The sequence below is a fragment of the Cebidichthys violaceus genome, unplaced genomic scaffold (genome assembly GCF_023349555.1).
Source record: "Cebidichthys violaceus isolate CVI_PGR_0920_01 unplaced genomic scaffold, fCebVio1.0.p SCAF_67, whole genome shotgun sequence".
NCBI lineage: Eukaryota > Metazoa > Chordata > Actinopteri > Perciformes > Stichaeidae > Cebidichthys > Cebidichthys violaceus.
In genome coordinates this window covers 408,058-429,177 of record NW_027176894.1, presented here as the reverse complement: position 1 = coordinate 429,177, position 21,120 = coordinate 408,058, and the positions used below count along the sequence as shown (strand labels likewise).

General features: G+C 46.7%; 1 protein-coding gene across 3 annotated transcripts in view; it reads left to right on the top strand.

Annotated features, from left to right (window-relative positions):
* Positions 1–6,501: 6,501 nt before the first annotated feature.
* LOC137890596 (zinc finger E-box-binding homeobox 1-like) overlaps positions 6,502–21,120 on the top strand; it is a 50,392-nt gene continuing 35,773 nt past the window's right edge. Inside the window, exon 1 of one of the 3 annotated variants that reach the window (XM_068734737.1) lies at positions 6,502–6,613. In XM_068734737.1, the coding sequence (XP_068590838.1) occupies positions 6,556–6,613 (58 nt within the window). In that variant the 5' untranslated portion in view covers positions 6,502–6,555. The other 2 variants (XM_068734739.1, XM_068734738.1) reach the window with 2 other exon arrangements.

Genomic DNA, 21,120 nt, shown 5'->3' with positions numbered 1-21,120 from the left:
AATTAACCTCGTCATAAAGTAAACATTTCCCGGCAGATAGTTTCATTTATTCCAGGTTCATGCCCTTCTCTTTATTCTTAATGCCGTGCAGCTTCACAGCATATCATTAGTGGAGAGAGTGACACTAGAGAGAGAGAGGATGAATTATCTCCTGCCTTATAAACTCAATGTGAGGACTCGCCATTATCAACTCCCCAGCCACTCATACAGACAAGTGATTTGTGCCTGCATTACTCATCCTGACACAAAATTACATTATTCATCCGCTGGCCATAGAGCCCTTCTATGTGCGCTGAACTAGAGAACAGTGGAGCTGGAGTTAATTGATTTGTTCGGAGGAAATGTTGCATGTTTGTTCAGATTATCATATCCGAGAAAGAGCTGCACTTTACCTTTGGACCTCACTTTTCACTCAAAAGCTTCACGCTAACCACCTGATCAAGATTACAGCGGAACACCGAGGAGGGAACCAACAGGTATTCAGACCGAGAGGAAAACAAGAGTTACATCAGCGAAGAAAAAGATCAGTTTAAGTTTTTGCATTACAGTTTGAACACTGATTTGTTTGCAATATCATTTAACATTGCATTAGCATTTGAAAAGGACTCCTCAACTTTCGCTCAATCTGATCTGTTGTCCCTAAGGGTTAAAAGGTGCCAAAATTGAAATTCAGAGCATATGTATTGCTCCACACGGGTCTTAATATGGCGTAGCTGAGCCAGCAGCTCCCAGCTAACGGTGCTAGCAGTGCTAACGGTGCTAGCAGTGCTAACGGTGCGAGTAACAGTGCTGACGGAGCTAACAGTGCTAACGGTGCGAGTAACAGTGCTGACGGAGCTAACAGTGTTAGGCTGTAACCGCCACATGAATTTGGATTTTTTTTTTTTTTTAATCACCACATGAGCTCAGCGCAGAGCGGCGGCCATGAGCTAGTGGGGTAAGCTCACATGCGCATGCTGGCGGCCCGGCTATGTCAACAAAGGACAGAGCAGCTCTGATTATAACACACTGAGGGAGACTGACTTCCTTCTCTGCTCAGGTTGACATTCATCCACTATATCTTCCCATAGCAAATAGTGTAATGCTATAGTAATGATCAGAATATTTAGGAAAATGTTGTGAAACTCAGCTTCTTAATTTTGGCGAATAACATTAGCAACAGCTGCTTGAATTTGCCATTTGTGTTGTTGTATTTAATGTGTATTTACCAGACTGGTCCTCTTGAGGCCCAAACACTCACAACATGGGACACAATGATTACAGTTAATACAAAGAAATGAAACACAAGGAATATAAAACAGCAAAAATGAGAGGGAAAACCATTTTCAAACAAGAGTTAGCACGCAACCCAGGAAGAGATGAAAGACAAACATTAGTTTATCTACGCTGTGAGTTTTTAGCCAAGCTACAGCAGTGGTCCGCTACGGTCCAGACTGAAACGTAAAACAATATGGCAGCAGATGTTCATTGTCCCCAGAGGATGAATCCTACTGACTTGTCCTCTGACATCACCATCAGGCCACATTTTAATTTGTTCAGTACTTTGGTTGATGACCAAACGCTGAACAAAAGAAGCTACATTCCAGCCTCAGCTGCATTCTGTGTTTGGTGCTCACAACTGTTCGCCGCTACACTGTCGACTGTCAAATGAATGTGAAAATACCCCAAAAAAACAATCTAAAAAAAAAAGCCCCCACACAGAACTATATTGAACCTCTTACACTTAACAGGTTTAGGGGTTAAATTCCCTTTAAATCTCAGTCTTCTGATAGAACCCCTACCTGACGCATCACAAAGGAAACTGCTGAGAGAGGAATAAAAGAGGCATTTCGCCCGAGGGCTTCTCCTCTTCTTCAAAGAACAATACTCACAGTCTAGTGACTGTCACTGAGAAGGATATGCCAGCTGAAATACAAATTAATTCACAAAAGGTGGGGGGGGGGGGGGGGGGGGGGAGGGATCCTGGCAGCCCCCTGAGCACAACATTCATGTCAATACCAAATTTGCATTGAATAATGGCCTCAGTTTCCTCTTTCACTTCACAGGCAGCAGGTCACCTGTAGAGACAATGTGATGTATAGCGGGGCAGGACTCCCCAGATAGCAGAGGACTCTCCAGCCCTTCATATCCTGCCAGTGGGAGATTCAATTAAAGCATTACTAACATGGTGGTGGGGGGGGGGGGGTGGTTGTGAACAGGTGCTGGCGGAAGAGACTGCAACCCTCCAGCCAATTTCTAATGTATTCATATTACTGCTGCAACTAAATCATTATGATCAGTTTATGCATCAATTAAGTATTTAACTAATCACTATGTTCGATGGGGATTCTTTCTGATTGCTGTGGAGCATCAGTAAGAATGCACTTTACCTCCACAGGTTCATCCTTGATAAGACTGCATGTATCACTGGTTCATTACGCACCGAACACAGGAACCTTCACACAGTTTTATAATAATTGTGTTATAAGCTAATATAATAAGCACCCAATATTACATTATTGTATAACTCTCACCCGTGTGTTAATGCGTAAGAAGCATTTTAATGTTGTATTTGGTCAAAGTGGAGATATTTGTACTGCTTTATAGTCTGTTGGGTAGAGTGAATCATATTTGATAAACTATTAATAGCTTTGCATGTGAAAAATATGATCCGCAAGACTACAGGAGTTAACGGTACAGTATTTCACTTGCAGTGAGGTAGAAGTACAACGTGGCATAAAATGGTAATATTCAACTGATCAAATTTGTTCTGCCAGTGAGAGCGTTCCTCTTACGCTGCTCCTGTCCCACAGTCATGTCAATCACAGAACCACGTTTGATATTCTGGTCAGGATTAGTACGTTTCCAAATATTTCATGCTGAATTACAGGGAAATAAGTGTGAAGCGACCTGCGAGGCCTCAAACACTTTCCCTTCAATGGTGCAGATGTAACACGTACCTCCTCAGTTTTAAAAATCTCTCTCATATATATGTATGTATATATATATATATATATATATATATATATATAGGGCTAATTTTAAATAAACCTAAAAACAAGCATTTCTAATAAGTGTCATACAGTGTAGAACATTGTTTCACCGAAATTTAGAGAACGTTTGAGTAAAATATTAAGGAGAACTGAGTGAAAGGTGGTCCACTGCTGCTGCATATCAACAATCCAGCATTTTTTTTTTTGCCCTTGGTGGAAAGTACATTTAGTGAGGTATTGTACTTACTGTAAGTGTAATTTTGAGGTACTTGTACTTTGCTTGAATGTTTCCATTTTTATGGTATTTTTCACTTTTTACTGCACTACATTACATCATTAGTTGACTTGATTCAAATGTTTTTAATAAAAACATACACTGCCTGGCCAAAAAAAAAGTCGCCACCAAAAAAAAAAAAGGTCACACACTCTTAATATTTCGTTGGACCGCCTTTAGCTTTGATTACGGCACGCATTCGCTGTGGCGTTGTTTCGATAAGCTTCTGCAATGTCACAAGATTTATTTCCATCCAGTGTTGCATTAATTTCTCACCAAGATCTTGTATTGATGACGGTAGAGTCTGACCGCCGCGCAAAGCCTTCTCCAGCACATCCCAAAGATTCTCAATGGGGTGAAGGTCTGGACTCTGTGGTTGGCCAATCCACGTGTGAACATGATGTCTCACGCTCCCTGAACCACTCTGTCACAATTTGAGCCCGATGAATCCTGGCATTGTCATCTTGGAATATGCCCGTGCCATCAGGGAAGAAAAAAATCCATTGATGGAATAACCTGGTCATTCGGTATATTCAGGTAGTCAGCTGACCTCATTCTTTGAGCACATACTGTTGCTGAACCTAGACCTGACCAACTGCAGCGACCCCAGATCATAGCACCGCCCCCACAGGCTTGTACAGTAGGCACTAGGCATGATGATCCAGGTGGCGACTTTTTTTTGGCCAGGCAGTGTACAATCAGCTCATAGAGGATGATGTTTTAGTATAGATTAAACTACACACATATATATAAAGTTACCTTCAGCGGCAACACATGATTCTGAAATGGCTCCTTCTGCATATGAGTACTTTTACTTGGTATATATACATATATAGTATATTTTGATGCTAATACGTGACTTTTACTTCTACTTTGCTACGGTTACTTATGCAAAAAGCTTCCTTGTTTTCCTCTCGTGTCAAACCGTCACAATCCTCACGTTGTTGTTGAGTCAAGCAGCTGACAACAACGAAGTGCTTTGACATAAAAAAAAAACCAACATGTAACGTCAACCTCTCTGAGCCCCTGTTGAGCCCCTGCAGTTTAATTTCATCCCCCCCGTCCCCCCCGTCCCCCCGTCCCCCCCCCCCGTCCCCCCGTCCTCGACACAGTGTCCGGGTATCCAGAGGAGTCGTGTTGGCTGTGAGAGGCTCGCAGGCGGCAGCACCTGGTGTGTCTGAACTGGAAACCTGATCACCGGCAGGTACAAGAATAGCTCGACGGGACTGTAAAGGCCACTCACCTGACCTGCTGTGAACTGTCATTGAACTTGTCGCCCCTCTGAGGACAAAACCCCGCTCAGTGTTTGTTTCTCTCAGTTTCAGGTTTTCCTGAACACACTCACTGCTCCGAAGCTCTTGAGACCTTGTAAATCATCAGAGATACAGTGAGTTTACAGTAAACACACACGCCCCACAGAGTCCTTGTTAATCTCTGATACATTTTACAAGATAAAAGGATTGTAATCGGTAGGAACTACGTGAAGCTTTCGTTTGGCACAAAACAGGAAGAGGAGCACAAATGGGGATTTATACGGAGAATTTTCTGAAGTGTTTGAACAAGTGAAACACAAAACATCCAGCATCTTTGGGACAAGAAGCTACATGGTGTGTGTGTGTGTGTGTGTGTGTGTGTGTGTGTGTGTGCTGTGAGGAAATGTTACAGGATTTTGAGATTCATCCTGGCAAACACAACATCTTTGCTTCCCTCACTGGCATCTGGCACGATCATGGACAAAAAAAAAAAAAAAAAAAAAATTGGATATATTTGCAGAATCGCGCTTCATTTTAAAATCTGTGCAACTTAATTGTACACATCTGTTCGCTGCTCTCTGTCGTACGCCAACACTTCTGTCATTTCAGATCCTGCCACTCCCTCATGCACCGCATTATTCCCGTCACCTGACCTCACCTGATCTCACCTGATCTCACCTGACCTCACCTGACCTCACCTGACCTCACCTGATCTCACCTGATCTCACCTGACCTCACCTGACCTCACCTGCTCACCTGCTCCTACTTCCCCATCAGCTGTGCAGCCTATTTACCGTCCAATTGCTGTTAATCTTCCGCCGAATCATCTTATGTGCAGCCTTCACCTGCCTGTATGAACCCCTCCCTATTTTGGCCAGTTTGTTGCGATGGGAAGTAATCAAGTACATTCACTCAAATACTGTCATTACGTAAAGTACACCGAAAACGTACTTTCTGCTGTTTCAGTATACCACATTAATTTGACTGTAGTTACAAGTTGTTCTGCAGAATAGCTTTGTCTGTATCTATCATAAGAGGGTCACTCTACATAATAACTGCATCGTGACTCACTTCACTTTTGATACTTTTAGTATATTCTTCTAGTAATACTTATGCACATTTTTTTTACCTCTACTTGAGTATTTTTACACTGTGGTATTACGCCTACTTGTACTTTTGAGTGAACAAAAATGATCTGAATACTTCATCATCACTGCAAATGTGTTTGTTACACTTCATTTACTAGCTTCATGTTTTAAGGTTCAGGTAAACAAGTGGTGGAAGTACATTTACACAAGTACTGAAGTGCTCATTTTGAGGTATTTGTATTCGAGTAAGCCCCCCTTTCTACTACATTTCAGAGGGAAATATTGAATCTTCAATTTCACATTAACTCATAATAGTTAAAATAAGGTCCATCTTGACCAACCGCACTAATAAAATGCTTGCACATTAATGCATGACTCATAATAATCCGATAATAGTGTAACTATATATCACAAAGTCTGCTGTCCTGCATTCATTGTCCCTTATAATCCGTATTTACTGAGGCAACACTGTCATTTCAGTACTCTAACTTCTAACATGGTGTTTTTACAGTGTGTAATTGCAGCTTTTAGCTACTTAAGTAAAGTATATGCTGTCCCTTCAGCTCTACTCTCTAGAACCCGGATCTACTTTTCCACCTGTGGAGAACCACCTCGCTGTGATATTTGGTTTTTTTTTCTTTGGAGGAGTGAGGAGTAGAGACGGCGAGAGTCGCGGGACGACCCTGACAGAGCTGGAGGACCACCGCTTGGAAACGACTCTCAGCCATGTGCGGCCAGTAGGAGGGGCCATGTGCTGGAGGTGTTTGAGAAGGTGACGCCGTAAACGCGGCCAGAGTGTCGCAAACCAGGTGTTGTTGTTTTTTTGCAAGGGAGGGGGAGGAAGGTGATGTCGTAAAGCGGACAGGAGAAGGGAGGGGTGAGGAAGAGGAGGGGGGGGGGGGGACAGGAGGAGGAGGAGGGAGGAGGTGACTCGCGAGCGGCTGCGCTTCAGACTCAGCGAGAGGATCATGGCGGATGGCCCCAGGTGTAAGCGCAGAAAACAGGCGAACCCGAAGAGGAGCAGCGGTAAGTCCGAACTCCTCCGTAACCGCCGCCGGTGCGAGCCGGGCGGGCTGCCGGCGAGCTTTTCACTCGGTGAACTCCTTCTGGATACTTTTTTGGGAGTGAGTTGAACCACGTTTCGGGGAGTTTTTTTTAATGTGTTCCTATCCCAGTGCGGTGGTGGTGGTGGTGGTGTACCGTTATACCTGGCTGGGCTTCTCTCTCTCCGCCTAGCGGTGCACGGTGCACGCCTCACAGAGTGAACCGTTATCCGGCAGTTATAACAACAGCAAAGGAGCGCTCGGTAGTTGTCCGTGTTGTTAGTTTCCTTCACTTTTCGTCTCTTTTGTTTCTCTACTTTTCTGCCACTTTTTCTCAACACTTGGCGGCAGGTTTTGCGGGGGCTTCCACACAACAACGTGGCCCGTTAAGCGCAGTTTGTAGTGAAGTGTGTGCTTTCTTTTTTCTTTTTTTTCAGGGCGAGGTTGTTGCGAGGTTACTTTCATTGCTAACTCGCTGCTCACTCGGCCCACCGGGTCGCACAGTTTCTCCCTCCCCGGTCAAAAATAATTCAACTTTAAATCGGGTTTGTGTCGGTGGCCGGATGGGCAGTCGTGCTGTTGCGGTGGAAAGCGTGTTGTTTTTGTTTTTGTTGTTGTTGTTGTTGTTGCACGGGGTCTGGTCTGGTTCACTGCTGCTCCGGTGATGGCAAAGAGAGATGGGATGTTTATTTTATCTCCATTTCACCCCTCCCCGCCTCAACTGCAACGCCACATGTTTCCCTAAGTTAAGGTAAGAATGGATGTTTTAGATGTGTGTCCTCGTGCATGCGTTTCCTCCTCGCTTGCACCAGTTTAGCTCTATTAATAGAGCGTTTTGTGTGTTTTTGTTGTTGTTGATTGTCTTGCAAATTGCCCGTATTGCACATGTTCCACTGTTGCTCTTTGCACCTGTAAATTCGGGTTAGTGAACCGTTGGCAATGTTGAAAATACATGTTGTTTTTAGCTGCATCTTTGGCATTATTAAGAATATATGTTGATGTTTTTCTGAGCATTAGTTTGGAGTCACTTCATTACATAATATGGACTTTTAGTATGTATTTGTTGGCCATGTGTCGACATACCAGAGCTGTCTCAGTGGTATTCGTAGTAATAATCCTGCTTTATCTCTTTAATATATTTTTAATAATGATCTCAGAATAGGTGGTTGTGGGCTGGAGCATCCTTTCGTGTTTTTAAGTCCACTTGTTGTGAAGTAGAGGATATAAAAACAGAATTCAGGTGAAGGCTGTTGTACTAGTTTTAAATGTACACAGCCTGAGACTCCCATTGGACGGATCTTACCTGTACTCCCCCCCCCCCCTCCCCTCTTACATCGTATCAGCCAATAAAAAAAGGTAAACCCATATATTTATATATTTTCATTCACCGTTACGAGGCACAATGTGTGTGAGCCGAGGGCGCTGGAAAGCACCTTTTTTTTTCTTCTTCTTCTCCTCCTTCTTCTTCTTCTTCTTCTTCTTCTTCTTCTTCTTCTTCTTCGCTCTCCTGGTGACGACACGACGGTGACTCTGTGCGCGTCCGTACAGGAGCCATCATCATCATCATCACCACCACCACCATCATCATCATCATGTTTACCTGAACGCGGATAACGGGGCTGACAAAACGGCCTAGAAATAAACAGAAATAACACCTGCGGCTCGCGACCGGGGACGGAACAGGATCTGCTCTGCGTTTTCCTAAAGGCTGCGTGTCTCGTGAGGAGCCACAAAAAACCGCTCCAAATGTCAACTTGTGCAGGTAGAGATGATTTTTTCTTTTTGTTTTTTGTAGTTGTGCCATGCCAGCTTCGCATGGATGCTCGCCTCCCTTCATTCTCGCGGGATTTATATCATCGACACGCATTTTTCTGACCCACTTGTGCATGTTTTATCGTCCCTTTTATCTGTTTATTTTTTATTTTTTTTGCGTGTGTGGATTGGTCGCCTTTTTTTGGGGGGGGGGAGGTCTCGTGCAGCTGTGTGCGAGACTCTGCACGTAAACCGAGCGGTGCATAAGGTGGTTTATTCCTCCGTTATCCCCCCCCCCCCCTCTCAACCGTGTGCAGTAACGGTGCGCACGGAGCTCACCGTCAAACCTCTCGTTTCCATCCATTGTGTTGCGGTAATTCGTTATACAATATCCTGAGCGGTGTGCAGGAAGGGAATGGCGGTCAGTACCATTACTGCAGTGAAGGCGGGGTTGTTGCTTTTTCTTTTTTTTTTTCTTTAGCTGGACCGGGAGACAGCCAGGTACGCAAGGTGATGCAACACCTATAAAGGTGTATTTTCACCGGTTTTCCCCCGTAATAACGTCCCTGCGGCGTGAGCCTCGAACACCTGATGGGGGAAGCTCCTGAGCACACTCGTTGTGTTTCATTTTCCAAACATAGAGCGATGAATGAGATCATAATGGTCAAAAAAAAAAAAAAAGAAGGAGCGCGTCCGTGTCCGCGTGACGGGGCGCACAATCAAGATGGCAAATGAAAAAGGTGCTGTGATTCAGCGCGCGCCGCTTTCATCTGCGCCTCCGTGTGTTTCTTTTCCTTTATTAGTTCATTTACATGACACCGGCCGTTCACTCCGTCGGGGTTTGTCAAAGAGCTGACGTGCCAAACATTAGCCTGTGCTAATGTACCACGACCTCCAGCCCTGACGTCACCGTGATGTGGCAAACAGCTGCTGATACCACCGACCCTACTGCCACTAAAGACACTTACTGAGGTTATTGTCGCACACACTTACAGTCATGTACTACAATATTAGTAAACGGACCGTAGACTGGCAGTTATGTACCGATTAATCAGAGTTTTCTCAATAAATAGATTTTTTTTATGTCAGATAATAAAAGAAAAGTCATGTTATAATTTCCCAGGCTAACAGCCAAAGACGTCCAGTTTATTATATTTTATATTTAACAAATCCTCACATTAGAGCAGCTGCAACCAGAGATCGTTTTGCGTCTTTAATTTATCGCTGATCAAAAACAGTCAATACATATCTTGCATTAATCGACTGATGTCAGCTGTCCTGACGCCTCACATGTCCCAGGGACTCACTCGAGAGTTTAGCTGAATCGCGTTTTATTATTATGGGTTATGACGTGAGAACATTATGAAAGGCGAAGCATTACACAGCGGTGGACAGATGTTCCCAAACTACAGCACATCAGACAGTAGTCTATATTAAGAAAAGACTTGACGGCTGTAGTGCACACGGTCCACAGCGTCTTCAACCATACGTGTGAAGGGAACACTCAGACCCACAGCTGGTTTATCTTGGGTCCAAACCACACTTGGCATCGCCTTTTATTTAGTGGTCTTAGTTGCCCAATTATGTTCCCGGGAACTAGAACTATTAGCAAAAAATCATCATCGGGCGGATTAAGTAAATCTGCCGGTTAGAGGCAGCAAATGAATCCACTCCCACTTCATGTAATTTAAGATAAACGCGGTCAGAAAGAAAATATCCGACCTCCGCAGCAATCAGGCGCTAACATCCGCCTCTTAAAGACCTTGTGTTTTTTGGGGGTCACATCCTCCAGCCACGACGTCATTCATAGCGAGCTGCAGTGTGCTTGAGAGGAGGCGGGGTCTCGTACATTCAGGTGTCTGTGTTACCATGCCGCCCCAAAGTTCAAATGGCCTTGTTCTCCTCCAGCTGAACCATCTTTCCTCCCCCCCCCCCCTTGAACCCTCCCCGGTGTTAATGGCTGACAGTCGGTTGGCCTCGCTCTACTTCTTTACGGAGATGATTTCCCACCAGGCAGCAGCCGTAAACACGGCGCTATAAAAGCCCCAGTTAAATGATGAGCGTCATCCAGCTATCGGCCGGCAGAGACCCTGAACGGCGCTCGCTTTTTTTCCCCCTCTTACTCCACTTGTTTTCTGCCTAAATTAAACGCTTCCCACACATTAGACTGTACATTAGAGTGCGTTGTAGTACATAAAACACTTATTCCGGTGTAAAGCAACAAGCGGAGGAGAAACAGTTTTTGTTTTCGGTCCTCGATGATCTTTGTTTTTTAGCTCCGCCGCCGCTGCCACTTTGGTCACGGCGTCGTCATCCAACGGCGTTCCTCTCGCTTCAAAGTGCTCCATGTTTTGTATGTGTGTGTGTGTGTGTGTGTGTGTGTGTACGAGCGCGCTTCTCAGCTGGGCTGTAATCTAACACTGCAATTTAGGGACTACAGGAATGCAGCCTGGTGTTAACATACCTTGACAGGATAAACACAGCGGCCTGCTCCCAGACTTGGACTGCTCATATACCTCCGAAAAACCTCCTGCCAGGACCCGGGGGCCTTCACCGGACTGCTTGTAAGGAATACGGGAAGGTGTCATGTTATGTCAAGTGTCGCCCACCAAAGTGTGTGTGTGTGTGTGTGTGTGTGTGTGTGTGTGTGTGTGTGTGTGTGTGTGCGTGCCCTCGAGGTGGAGCAAATGCGTTGAATGCATCGCCTTGCTTTGTAAAACTTTATTTCGTGTTTGAAACCCAGCGTTGTTTACGTGCTCGTTCACCAGCTGCCAGTCTTCTTCTGGGCCTTTGCTGCATATCCTGGCATGTTGTCGCCACCTGTGGATCAGGGTTATAAGTGGACCTCGTGCTCTTGCACGAGATGAACAAAACGGGGACTCGCAAGTAAAAATACATCAGCTCCACGGCACGACTAGAGGCCAAAAAAAACACACTCCACAGGAAACCTTTAAGTCTATGGTAGAGCGGGTGCTGTTCGGTCCTTCATTTTCACATTTGATGAAAACTCTCAAGCCTTCACTTATTTGAATTGCAGATATGCACGTTTGGTTTAATAGAATGGAGGTCGTGTTTCTATAAGTTGCATCGCGTCAGGGAAACAGACAGTTTGTTGATTTTTGAAAGTGCTTTTGAATCGCCGCGTTTGAAGGAACCCTCCCGTCTCTTTGGCGACGGGGCTCTTCGATCGGCTTGCTGGCGTTTTGATGCGATGACATGACTGCTGCTTATTCAGCTCTCCTCTGTCGATGCGTAACGCTCCGTTAACGCCTCGCGATGTTGTACAGGCGAGCGTTGCATCTTGAAAAGGCTTGAATGTAAAACGCTGCGGCGTGTTTCGCAGGCCTTCGCTCTTCTGTATTTGTATAAGTGACCCGTTTTGAGTTGCCCCGGTTACAGTCGTCCTACAGAGCAGAAGAGTCATGTGAGGTATTATTCAGCGTTTCTGCTCCACGCATTAGATCAGTATGATAACAGATAATGGCTGCGTAAATGTTGTGTAATCAGTGAGTACGTGTAACTTGTTTTTATGCTCATCAACAGGGCCTCTCTGTTGATTCATGGGCTCGTTTTTGTGTCATGTAAATGTGTGTGTTGTGTATTTGGGAGATGGCAGTGTCAGGAGGAAATGGTCCTGAGTGGTATCAGCAGTGGCTGTGGTCAACAGTAGCCGTTAATTGATCCATGACCGTTGGTCATTCATGTTACTTTCTCCTCTTGCTGAAGAGCCTGGGGCTCTGTGTGTGTGTGTGTGTGTGTGTGTGTGTGTGTGTGTGTGTGTGTGTGTGTGTGTTTCCCTTGCACAAATGGGCCTGTGGAATGACAAAGCACTACAGGATGTCTTTAGCAAGTCAGCATTAACCCCTCCCATCGCCTTTTATGGTCCAGAGGGGGAGGTGCGTCCAGGCCGGTGATGCTGCTGCTGTGACTAATTGAGCAGTGTGTGTGTGTGTGTTGGTGCGTATGTGTTAGCGAGAGAGAGAGAGAGAGAGAGAGAGAGAGAGAGAGTGTGTGTGTGTTAGCATCAAGGTGAGAAACTGCTACTTTGCTCCAGGCTTTGCATAACAACAGAGGCCTGCTTGTTTGGATTTACATGCATTAACACGGTGCCTGTTGGGGGGAGGGGGGGGGGGGGGGGGGGATCAGCAGTTCCTACTGGTGCTGTTGGGTTTCAGTTAGATGACGTCGGCCAATAAAAGGCACCTTTGACAGATGAAGCACATGACTCAATACGGCCTAATTAAAGGCACACACACACACACACACGTCAGCTTTCAACAACACACACACCCGCCGTCTGATAAAGATGAGTTAAAGAGTCAGAGATCATTTTAGTCATCAGCAACTTACGGTGCTATTCAACTGAGTACACGTACGCGTGGGTAGCCACAGTGTGACATGGAAGTTATACTGAATAAGAAAGAGATGAAAACAGTATCAGCGGTGGCTTTCAGACTGAAGTCACATTCAGAAAGCAGCCTCAATCAAACGAGCGAAAGCGCGAGCCAGAGACGCGCTTGTTATCATGCAGGTGTGACTTGCCCCCGCTGCTCGTGAACACTCAACACGAGGACTATTTTTAGTCGAGGTGGAGGGGAAATGGAGCGCCGCTGCTGCCCTCCGATTTGACACAAAACCGAGAGCGACCAATTGTGTCGCTCAGGCTGCGCTGCACCGGGGAGTCTAAAGTGAAACATGAGTGTGTGTGTGTGTGTGTGTGTGTGTGTGTGTGTGTGTGTGTGTGTGTGTGTGTGTGTGTGCGGCTTTTGGAAACTCAAAGCTATAAGTTGCCTTGTATCCACGGTGTTGACAACACAGGTTTTAGAGGCTCCGCAGAGAGGTGCCGAGGTCAACGGAGTGGCCCCCGGAGCTCCAGAGAGCAGCGTGACCCGGTGAACCGCACCAAGGCGCTCGGGAACGTGCGTCTGGCATGGTTTCTGTGCGAACGTCGCACAAAAGTGCACGTGAAAATGATGCCAGATCATCATAAATCATAAAGAGTGTGTGCCTTTGGTAGTAAAGCCAACCGTGTCTTTAAAACCCCTCTAAACTTTTAAAGGGAGCTGGCTATATTGTGCAACACTAAGCTGCAGAAATGGGTCTTGTCACATATTTAAATATTTCCCCCATAATGTCAGATCACAGAAGAGTGCTAATGTCTTTGCTTTCTGGGTGATTTGAGAAAGAACTGCTGCAAATCAATGGAGCACAGTCAGCGTTTAAAGCTGCTCTGCCCCAAACTTTAACCGGTAAAGATAAGCGCCGTGCAGCGAATGACGAGGAAGAAAAGATCCGCTTTCTCTACAGCCGGCCGTGTTAAATTACAGTCAATATCGCAGCAAAGCCAAATCCTCCTCCCGAACTCAAAATGCCGTTTGAAATTGATGTCATGAAGACAAGAGTTCGCTCGCTGCCACCCACGCTCAAAACAAAACAAAAAAAAGCCAAATGTGGAACCAGAACTGAAATTTACCTCCAGCGCCACCGGTGCGTAACATCTCAGAGGAACTGCCAAAGCTCGTATGACCCGTTCAAGCACCTGCATATGCATGTGATTGAGAGGCTCCCCTGAGCAGCTACAACATGAATCTACACCGTGCGGCGCTGACCGAGGCCGAGCTGTGGTGAAGGGAACCTGTTTATTCTGCACCAGCGTCCCACCGTGCATGTGTGTGTGTGTGTGTGTGTGTGTGTGTGTGTGTGTGTGTGTGTGTGTGTGTGTGTGTGTGTTAAAAGTTCCATATTTAAATGCATGTGAGCATTTGCATGAATGTTTAATGAGTTGGGGTTTTTTTTGTAACGTTTGTGTAATTGTGTGGGTTGTTGTGTGCATGCAGGCCAGTGTGTGTCAAAAGAAAGAGTCTCATTCAAAGTCCTGTGTGTATGGGAGAGGTGGTGGTGGTGGGGTGGGGGGGGCACTCTTTCACTCTCAGCCGGTGGGAAACTCCTCTCCTTTGGTGGTGGTGCAATTTGCATATCCTGCACATCCTCCATTCTCCTTGCCGCCTGAGAAGCAGAGCAGAGGCCGCCGCCAGGCTCAGAGAGAACGCAGCCCGGAGCTGCAGCCTGCCTCCGGGTTCTACACCGAGCCACGGCGCTGGTGCAGTGGAGAATGGGCCGAGCCGTAATCCCCACGCACGTTTGGTCACTGTAGTGGAGTGCCGCTCGCCTTTGCGATAGGCTACTCGCTTGTATTTCGCAGATAGCTTTATTGAACTTGACCAGGACTCTATTGGACTAACGTTCTACAGTATGAAGTCTTTTTAAGAGCGTTTATGCTCAAATGCCCCTTCACAGGAACCAGCAAAGCCTTATAAACCCAAAGAGTTAGTGGGAGATTTCAAGATATTCGCGATTGAACAAAGCTTTAAAAAAAGTCGAATGTTAAACCTGCAGTAGGAGCCGGGGAGGCGACCTCCCAGCAGCCTCGGGAGACATAAATCACGAGCGGTGGACAGGTGGGTGAGGAGGGGCCCGGACTCACTAAAGACCCCCCGGAGACCTCGGTGGGTACAGCAGCAGCAGCAGCAGCAGGACAGGTGGGAGTGGAACAGAGAATGAGATTAGAGTGATTCATGCTCCTCTCTCTCACATGGAGCCGGGCCTCGTCTCACATTATGCTGCGTCTCAAATGAGAGGAGTCACCCGCAAAATGTATTTGGACAGAACTGAAAGTGTGTAGCGCGTTATCACCTCAGTGGTCACAAAGTAGCTGGATATCCAAATTTAAACACCTGACTTTGGTTGAAATGAACCACGCCCCCTCTCTAGGGGGTTGTTGCAAGGCATTCTGGGAATAGTCTGTCCTCACTAATCTCTTGCTCACACATATGGATGCAAAGTGATCGTCTCTCTCTCTCTCTGACTCCCTCTCTCTGACTCCCTCTCTCTGACTCTCTCAATCTCTCTCTCTCTCTCTGACTCCCTCTCTCTGACTCTCTCTCTCTCTGACTCTCTCAATCTCTATCTCTCTCTCTCTCTCTGACTTTCTCTCTCTCTCTCTCTCTCTCTCTTGAGCAATGAACATGAGTTGAGTTGGTCATCCACATACTTAATTTAATATAGATCTATTGAATTACCAGAAAACATTCTATATCTTTATTTATGTATAAATATGAGAAGTTAAATGAGCTATTTCATGACAGATGGACCACTTCACTGGTGCACAACACACTTGGGTGTATTTCCGTGCTTTCTCATTCAAGTCACATCTCGGGAGAATTGGGAAGCCGTTGACCAAACGGTTCGGCTGATTACTTCTCTGCAGTTGAGTTGAGTAGAAAACAATACTGTGGTTCTGTGAGCGCGCCCCCCCCCCCCCCCCCCCCCCCAAGGGAAATAAATGAGCGTGGCTGTCGGCAGGTTGTTGTCACAGCGTATCTGCATACAGTTTTAAAAGAAACCAGTTTCATCATGTGAAAGCTCCAGCTTCTTAAATGTGAAGCTTCACTGTGCTTTTTATCTTGTTGGTCGAATACAACAAGCATTCTGAAGACGTCACCTCTGGGACATTAGAAGCAGATGTTTTATTAGTGTCTGATGTTTTATAGCTCCATTAATGGATGATGGACAGTTGTACCGGTTCTTGAGTGGTCTCCTCATTGCCAGTGCTGCTATTGGTATTTAAATATCAGTCAGTGCTCTGTGTACGTCGTGATGTTGTGTCCGTCTCTTAGCTGGACGAAGCTGAGCAGCGATTGGATTCTCTCTCCGTGTCCCTCCTCCGTCCTGAAGGATGAGATGTGAGGCTCGTACAAAATGGGAGAGGAAGCGCAGCGCACTTCTTTTGCTTGCAAACAAAAATCTATTCCGATCCGTTAATAAACTGTCAGTGCAGATTTGAATTTGGATGTTGACGCAGAACATTAGGAGTCGTCTTCTTCTTTTTTTAAAATCGTGCAAGCGAAGCGCACCCGTCGGGTGAAAGAGAGCGGCCGAGAGAAAGGGAGTGTTGTTATTGAATTACAGGTGATGGCTGCTAATTGGGCCCTCCAGAGGTTGTGTGTGTGTGTGTTTGGTGTGAGTGTGTGTGTCTGGCTCAAGGGATGCACAGTTGATGAAGCTGTTAGGGTAAAGTGCGAGGGCCCCAGTGCGCTCCCTGAGTGCTGTGCTTTAGAGGCCGTCCTGTCCCTGCGGAGGGCAGCGCTAATGGAAGCCACCCCGGCCCTGATGGATTACACCCAGACGGGACGGATGGGCGGATGGATGGGCGGATGGATGGATGGATGGATGGATGGATGGAGGTGCCGCCGGTGATGCTGCTGCTGTAATGGAGGCGGCTGCTGAGCCAGAAGAGCGCAGTCATGTCTCCAAACACCTTATTCTACCGTCACCGAGTCAGGTGACACGTCACGTGACTGAGCCTCAAGTCAGTCCATGAAGACGTAAACACTGTGATGTTTGACATTCGATCTGAGGGAGTAATAGATTAATAGTGCAGGATATTTACTGGTTTCATCTCCTCTAACGTAAAGATCTGCTGATTCTTGATCCCAAACTGACTATATTTGGGTTCAGTTAATTGAAGAGACAAACTCTGGCTCTCAGAACTCGTCACGGCCATTTTTCAAACCTCATAGTTCATATGAGTCGTGACTGAGTTGCCTTCATGTGTTCCAGAGAAATGACTTGACCGCGACGTTTTCACTCCATTAATATTCAGTTGTGATGTGTGATTTCTGTGGCACCAGCACACAACAACACGTCGGGCTTCATTTCCGTCTTTAGTTAAGAGCTGAAACTATTTATGGATTAGTTAGATCGACACGTCGATCTCCTCAGTTGTAAGGATTTGCTGTTATTCTAGGTTTCATGCAGATGAACATCTTTGGGTTTTAGACTGTAAACGAAAAAAACATCACCTTGGACTTTGAGTATTTTTTTTTTTACGATTTGCTGATTTTTTTTTAAAGACACAATTAGCAGATTAATCGAGAGAATAACGGGCGGATTAACCGATGATGAACATCCTCTCTCCGCTCTAGTGTAGTTTCATGGCTAGTGCGTTTCACTAACAAGACATTCTGGATAAAAACAATGTTTTTATCCACTTTGCTGGATTTCTGTTGATCAAAGCAGTTCTGGCGTCAGCGTGAGTGCTGAGGCGCTCTTTCTGTGAGAGACGTGGACAAACGCCACCGCGGGCTCTCTCATCGTTCCGTCCTCTGCGTCCGCCGCTCGGTGGGATTTTTGGCTCGCTCTGCCTTCGCCGGGGGAAACCTGTGGCGTAAAAAAGGCTGACGCTTCTTCTTCTTCTTCTTCTTTTTCTTCGTCTGTGTGCCGCATGAGAGGACATCAAAGCGGCCGTCTGAATCATCACACTCGTTTCTGTCCTCAAGTCGTCAACCATACATAATTATTGTGTGTGTGTGTGTGTGTGTGTGTGTGTGTGGCTTGTTTACTTTGAAGGAGGCGTGTCTGCTGTGGCAGGAAGTGAGTGACGGGGTCTACTGTGTGTCCTCACAGGGGTTCCTCTGTTATGGTGCTGCAGCAGTGGTGGGTGGGGGTCATTGTGTTGTGACCCTCCTGAGTGCAAACACTTTAATTTTTTAATATAAAAGCTGACGTTCTTAAAGGTACATCGTCCTTACATGGACGTCTCTTTTATTGGGAAGCTGTTGTTACAGCAGCTCAGGTCAACTGTCCTCTTCAAGTCAAACCACATCTATAGATTATCGTTTTTATTGTTTTTAGACATTTCACTGGAGACTGTACCTCTCGTTCGTTTGGCTCTGACCTGTTGGAAACTTGAAGGTTTTGGACCGTGGTCTGACAACGTTGGGTTCAGCCGGTGTCCCTCCAAATTAGCTGTTGACTTTGGAAAGCGTCAGCCGGAGCGAGTCGATGGGCAAAGACTTTCATTTCCTGCCTTCATCAAGTGTGTAACCGAAGCGGAATTTTTGGCCGAGCTGCAGTTTTCCTTTTTTGGGTTATCGGTGAAAGAGCATTGGCAGCAGGCGCTGCTTTTTAACGTCTCGACCGGGTTTCATCAACGGCGCCGTGCAGCAGGCACCCTAACGTGAGCTCAGAGACACTACAAACCTGTAGTGAGCTTGCGGTTGGCTCGTTACTCACCGGTCTGTTTGGCGAGCGGAGGCCCCCGAAACTCAACAAAAGAGCCATTTTTTACAGCCTAAGATCCAAATAATGTTCTCTCTGCGCACCAAACTTCAACATTTGTTCTGGATGCTCCTTATATAGTAAGGATGAGTGAAAGAATCTCTAAGGATCACAGGTGTGAATGTGGAAACATGTTCGTGGGACGTGACCGAACGTTTCCCTCCAAGTTTGACTTCGTTCATGGAAAAAACTGGTCTCTGCCGATCAATCCCACAAGTCCAGTTTATGTATCTCCATATTGTCCTCAACACAGCGCATAAATACAGCAGAAACCAAGCAGACACACACACACACACACACACACACACACACCCTGCCTGCCCAGCGTTAGCAGGTGTGCCTGGGCTTCAGAGCCCCATTACCGGTCTCATAAATACCACCTGACACCGTTACAGCGGGCAGGCTTCGATATAAAACTCTCCTCCCGTGGCGTGAGCATGCAGCCTTTCAGCACAATTATATTATAGCACGCTTCGGGGCGGGGGGGGGAGGGGGGGGCCACACCCCTGCCCGGTACCTCCTCACAGACCGAGCTGGTCTGAGCGGACATGCTTTCTCTCACGCCGACTTCAAGTTTTTGCTTTTTTTTAAATTTCCGTACGATTTTTCTTGCTGCATCGACCGTAGTTGACTCCTTATTTCAAGTTTTTTTTAAGAAGTTGATGCGTAACGTCCAACGTGTTCATTTGAGACTTTAACCTTGGCCAATAAACACACAGTCCCTTAAACACACACACACACACACACACACACACACACACACACACACACACACACACACACACACTTTAGAAGTGTTAAGTGTGCATCAAATTTAATGGTGGAGAAAGAGAAAACACCAGGGAGGCCGAGGTGTTCTGCAGTCCTCTGCTTTAACTTAAATGGTGGTTGGGAGGTGTTGGAACTATAAGTATTTGTCGGGCGTCCACTTTCGTGTCTTTCTGTTTTCGCCGTCTCGCCCGGATGACATTTCAGCCGAGCGGCGACCTGAGCGCGCTTGACATTTTGCTAAACTGCGTTCGGAAAAGGTTCCTGCCTGTCCCTGTGTTTTCCTTCCCTTCCTCCCTGCATTGTGTGACTGGGTAAACAGGCACGCACACACACACACACACACACACACACACACACACACACACATGCACACATCCTCTCAGACTACCTATACATCTGGGGAGTTTGCTTTGTACGCCTGCAGGCTCAGGATTAGGCCTTTGTCTTTGCTGCGCACAACGCCACAGCAGCCTTGAGTTGTTTATTGTTTTGATGTGTTCCCTGAACACACCTGTAAAGAATAAGTAGGTTAGCATCTCGTTAGGCTCCCGTCTCTACATGGAGGTTTCCTCCTGCTTCTGTCTGTCCTGTGCCCAGACGTCGGGAGGATGCACCACATAGGACCGTTTGATCCGCTTGCATGTAGGTTGATAGACCAAAGCCGCTGTGAGACCGCCGCTCGCGGACAGATGCTCTGAAGACCAAAGTGATCGCACACCAAACGCACCGCCGCAGTGAGGTACAGCTCTGTGCCTCCACCAATCATCCCAGAGGTTTCATTTGAACTTTTAATCCCAACAGCTGAAAGCATATGGAGATCGTCCCCCCCCCCACTCAGACATGAAGCCTTCCCTCTGCACTGCCAGCTCCGTGGTGCCCGGGCACAGACTCATCTTCCCAGCGTGACGCTCCCCTCGCTGACAGCCGCTCAAAGCGAGCTAGCTGGCCGTCCAGACGGCGCCGGCGGCGGCGTGGTCTTCATTTAGCGGAGGACAGAAGCGCCGCGCCGGGCCGGGCTACGTGCCAGCTCCCGACATACAGTAGACGGACAGTGCCAAAAAATACAGTGGTGTGATTAGAAGTAATACGATGTAAGACGGTGGGATGGTGAGAAGTAGCCCGCTGGATTTGGAGATGGAGATGTCGTTAGTGGGGAAAGGAGGAGGAGGAGGAGGAGGAGGCTCTTCATCTGTGGTCTGATCAGCTGACTGGACACACAGACCCATTCAAGAGGACCGGTTCATTGCCAAGGAGGTTTAACATGCAAAGATCTGGTTTCTCAATGTGGATTACTCTAGTACAAACTCGGTTATTCAATAAATGCTTTCATGAAATCTGTCAGCCAAAACATCTCGAGCTTCTCTCGCGATAATCGTGAGACGGACGTGAGCAAATCGTTTTGATTCGATCGCTCGAAAGTGGGCGTGGCTTTGAGAACACGGGGTCCATCCGCACCCACCTCATCCGAGGGGTTGGAGCAGGACGAGGACTGTGTCCTTTTCCCTTCGAAGCAAACCTTTTGACTTGACGGCTGGACTCAGACTGCCGAGGTCAGCGGTGTCATCCGAGAGCCGACAGGGCTGCAGCTATAAAACAAAAAACACACAGATGTCATGTTTTGCACATCACAACGCTCAGCTTTTAACTGATGCTAAGTAGCTCTTTGTGCTAGAAGTCTACGTAACAGTTCTCCGACCCCATTTCCCAAAGAGAGAGAGAGAGAGAGAGAGAGAGAGAGAGAGAGAGAGAGAGAGAGAGAGAGAGGCTGTGTGTGGTGTGAATACTGAGCAGCTGAGAAAAGGAGGAAAATGCAGGAGAGCTGGTCGTGAGTATGAGATCATGACCACA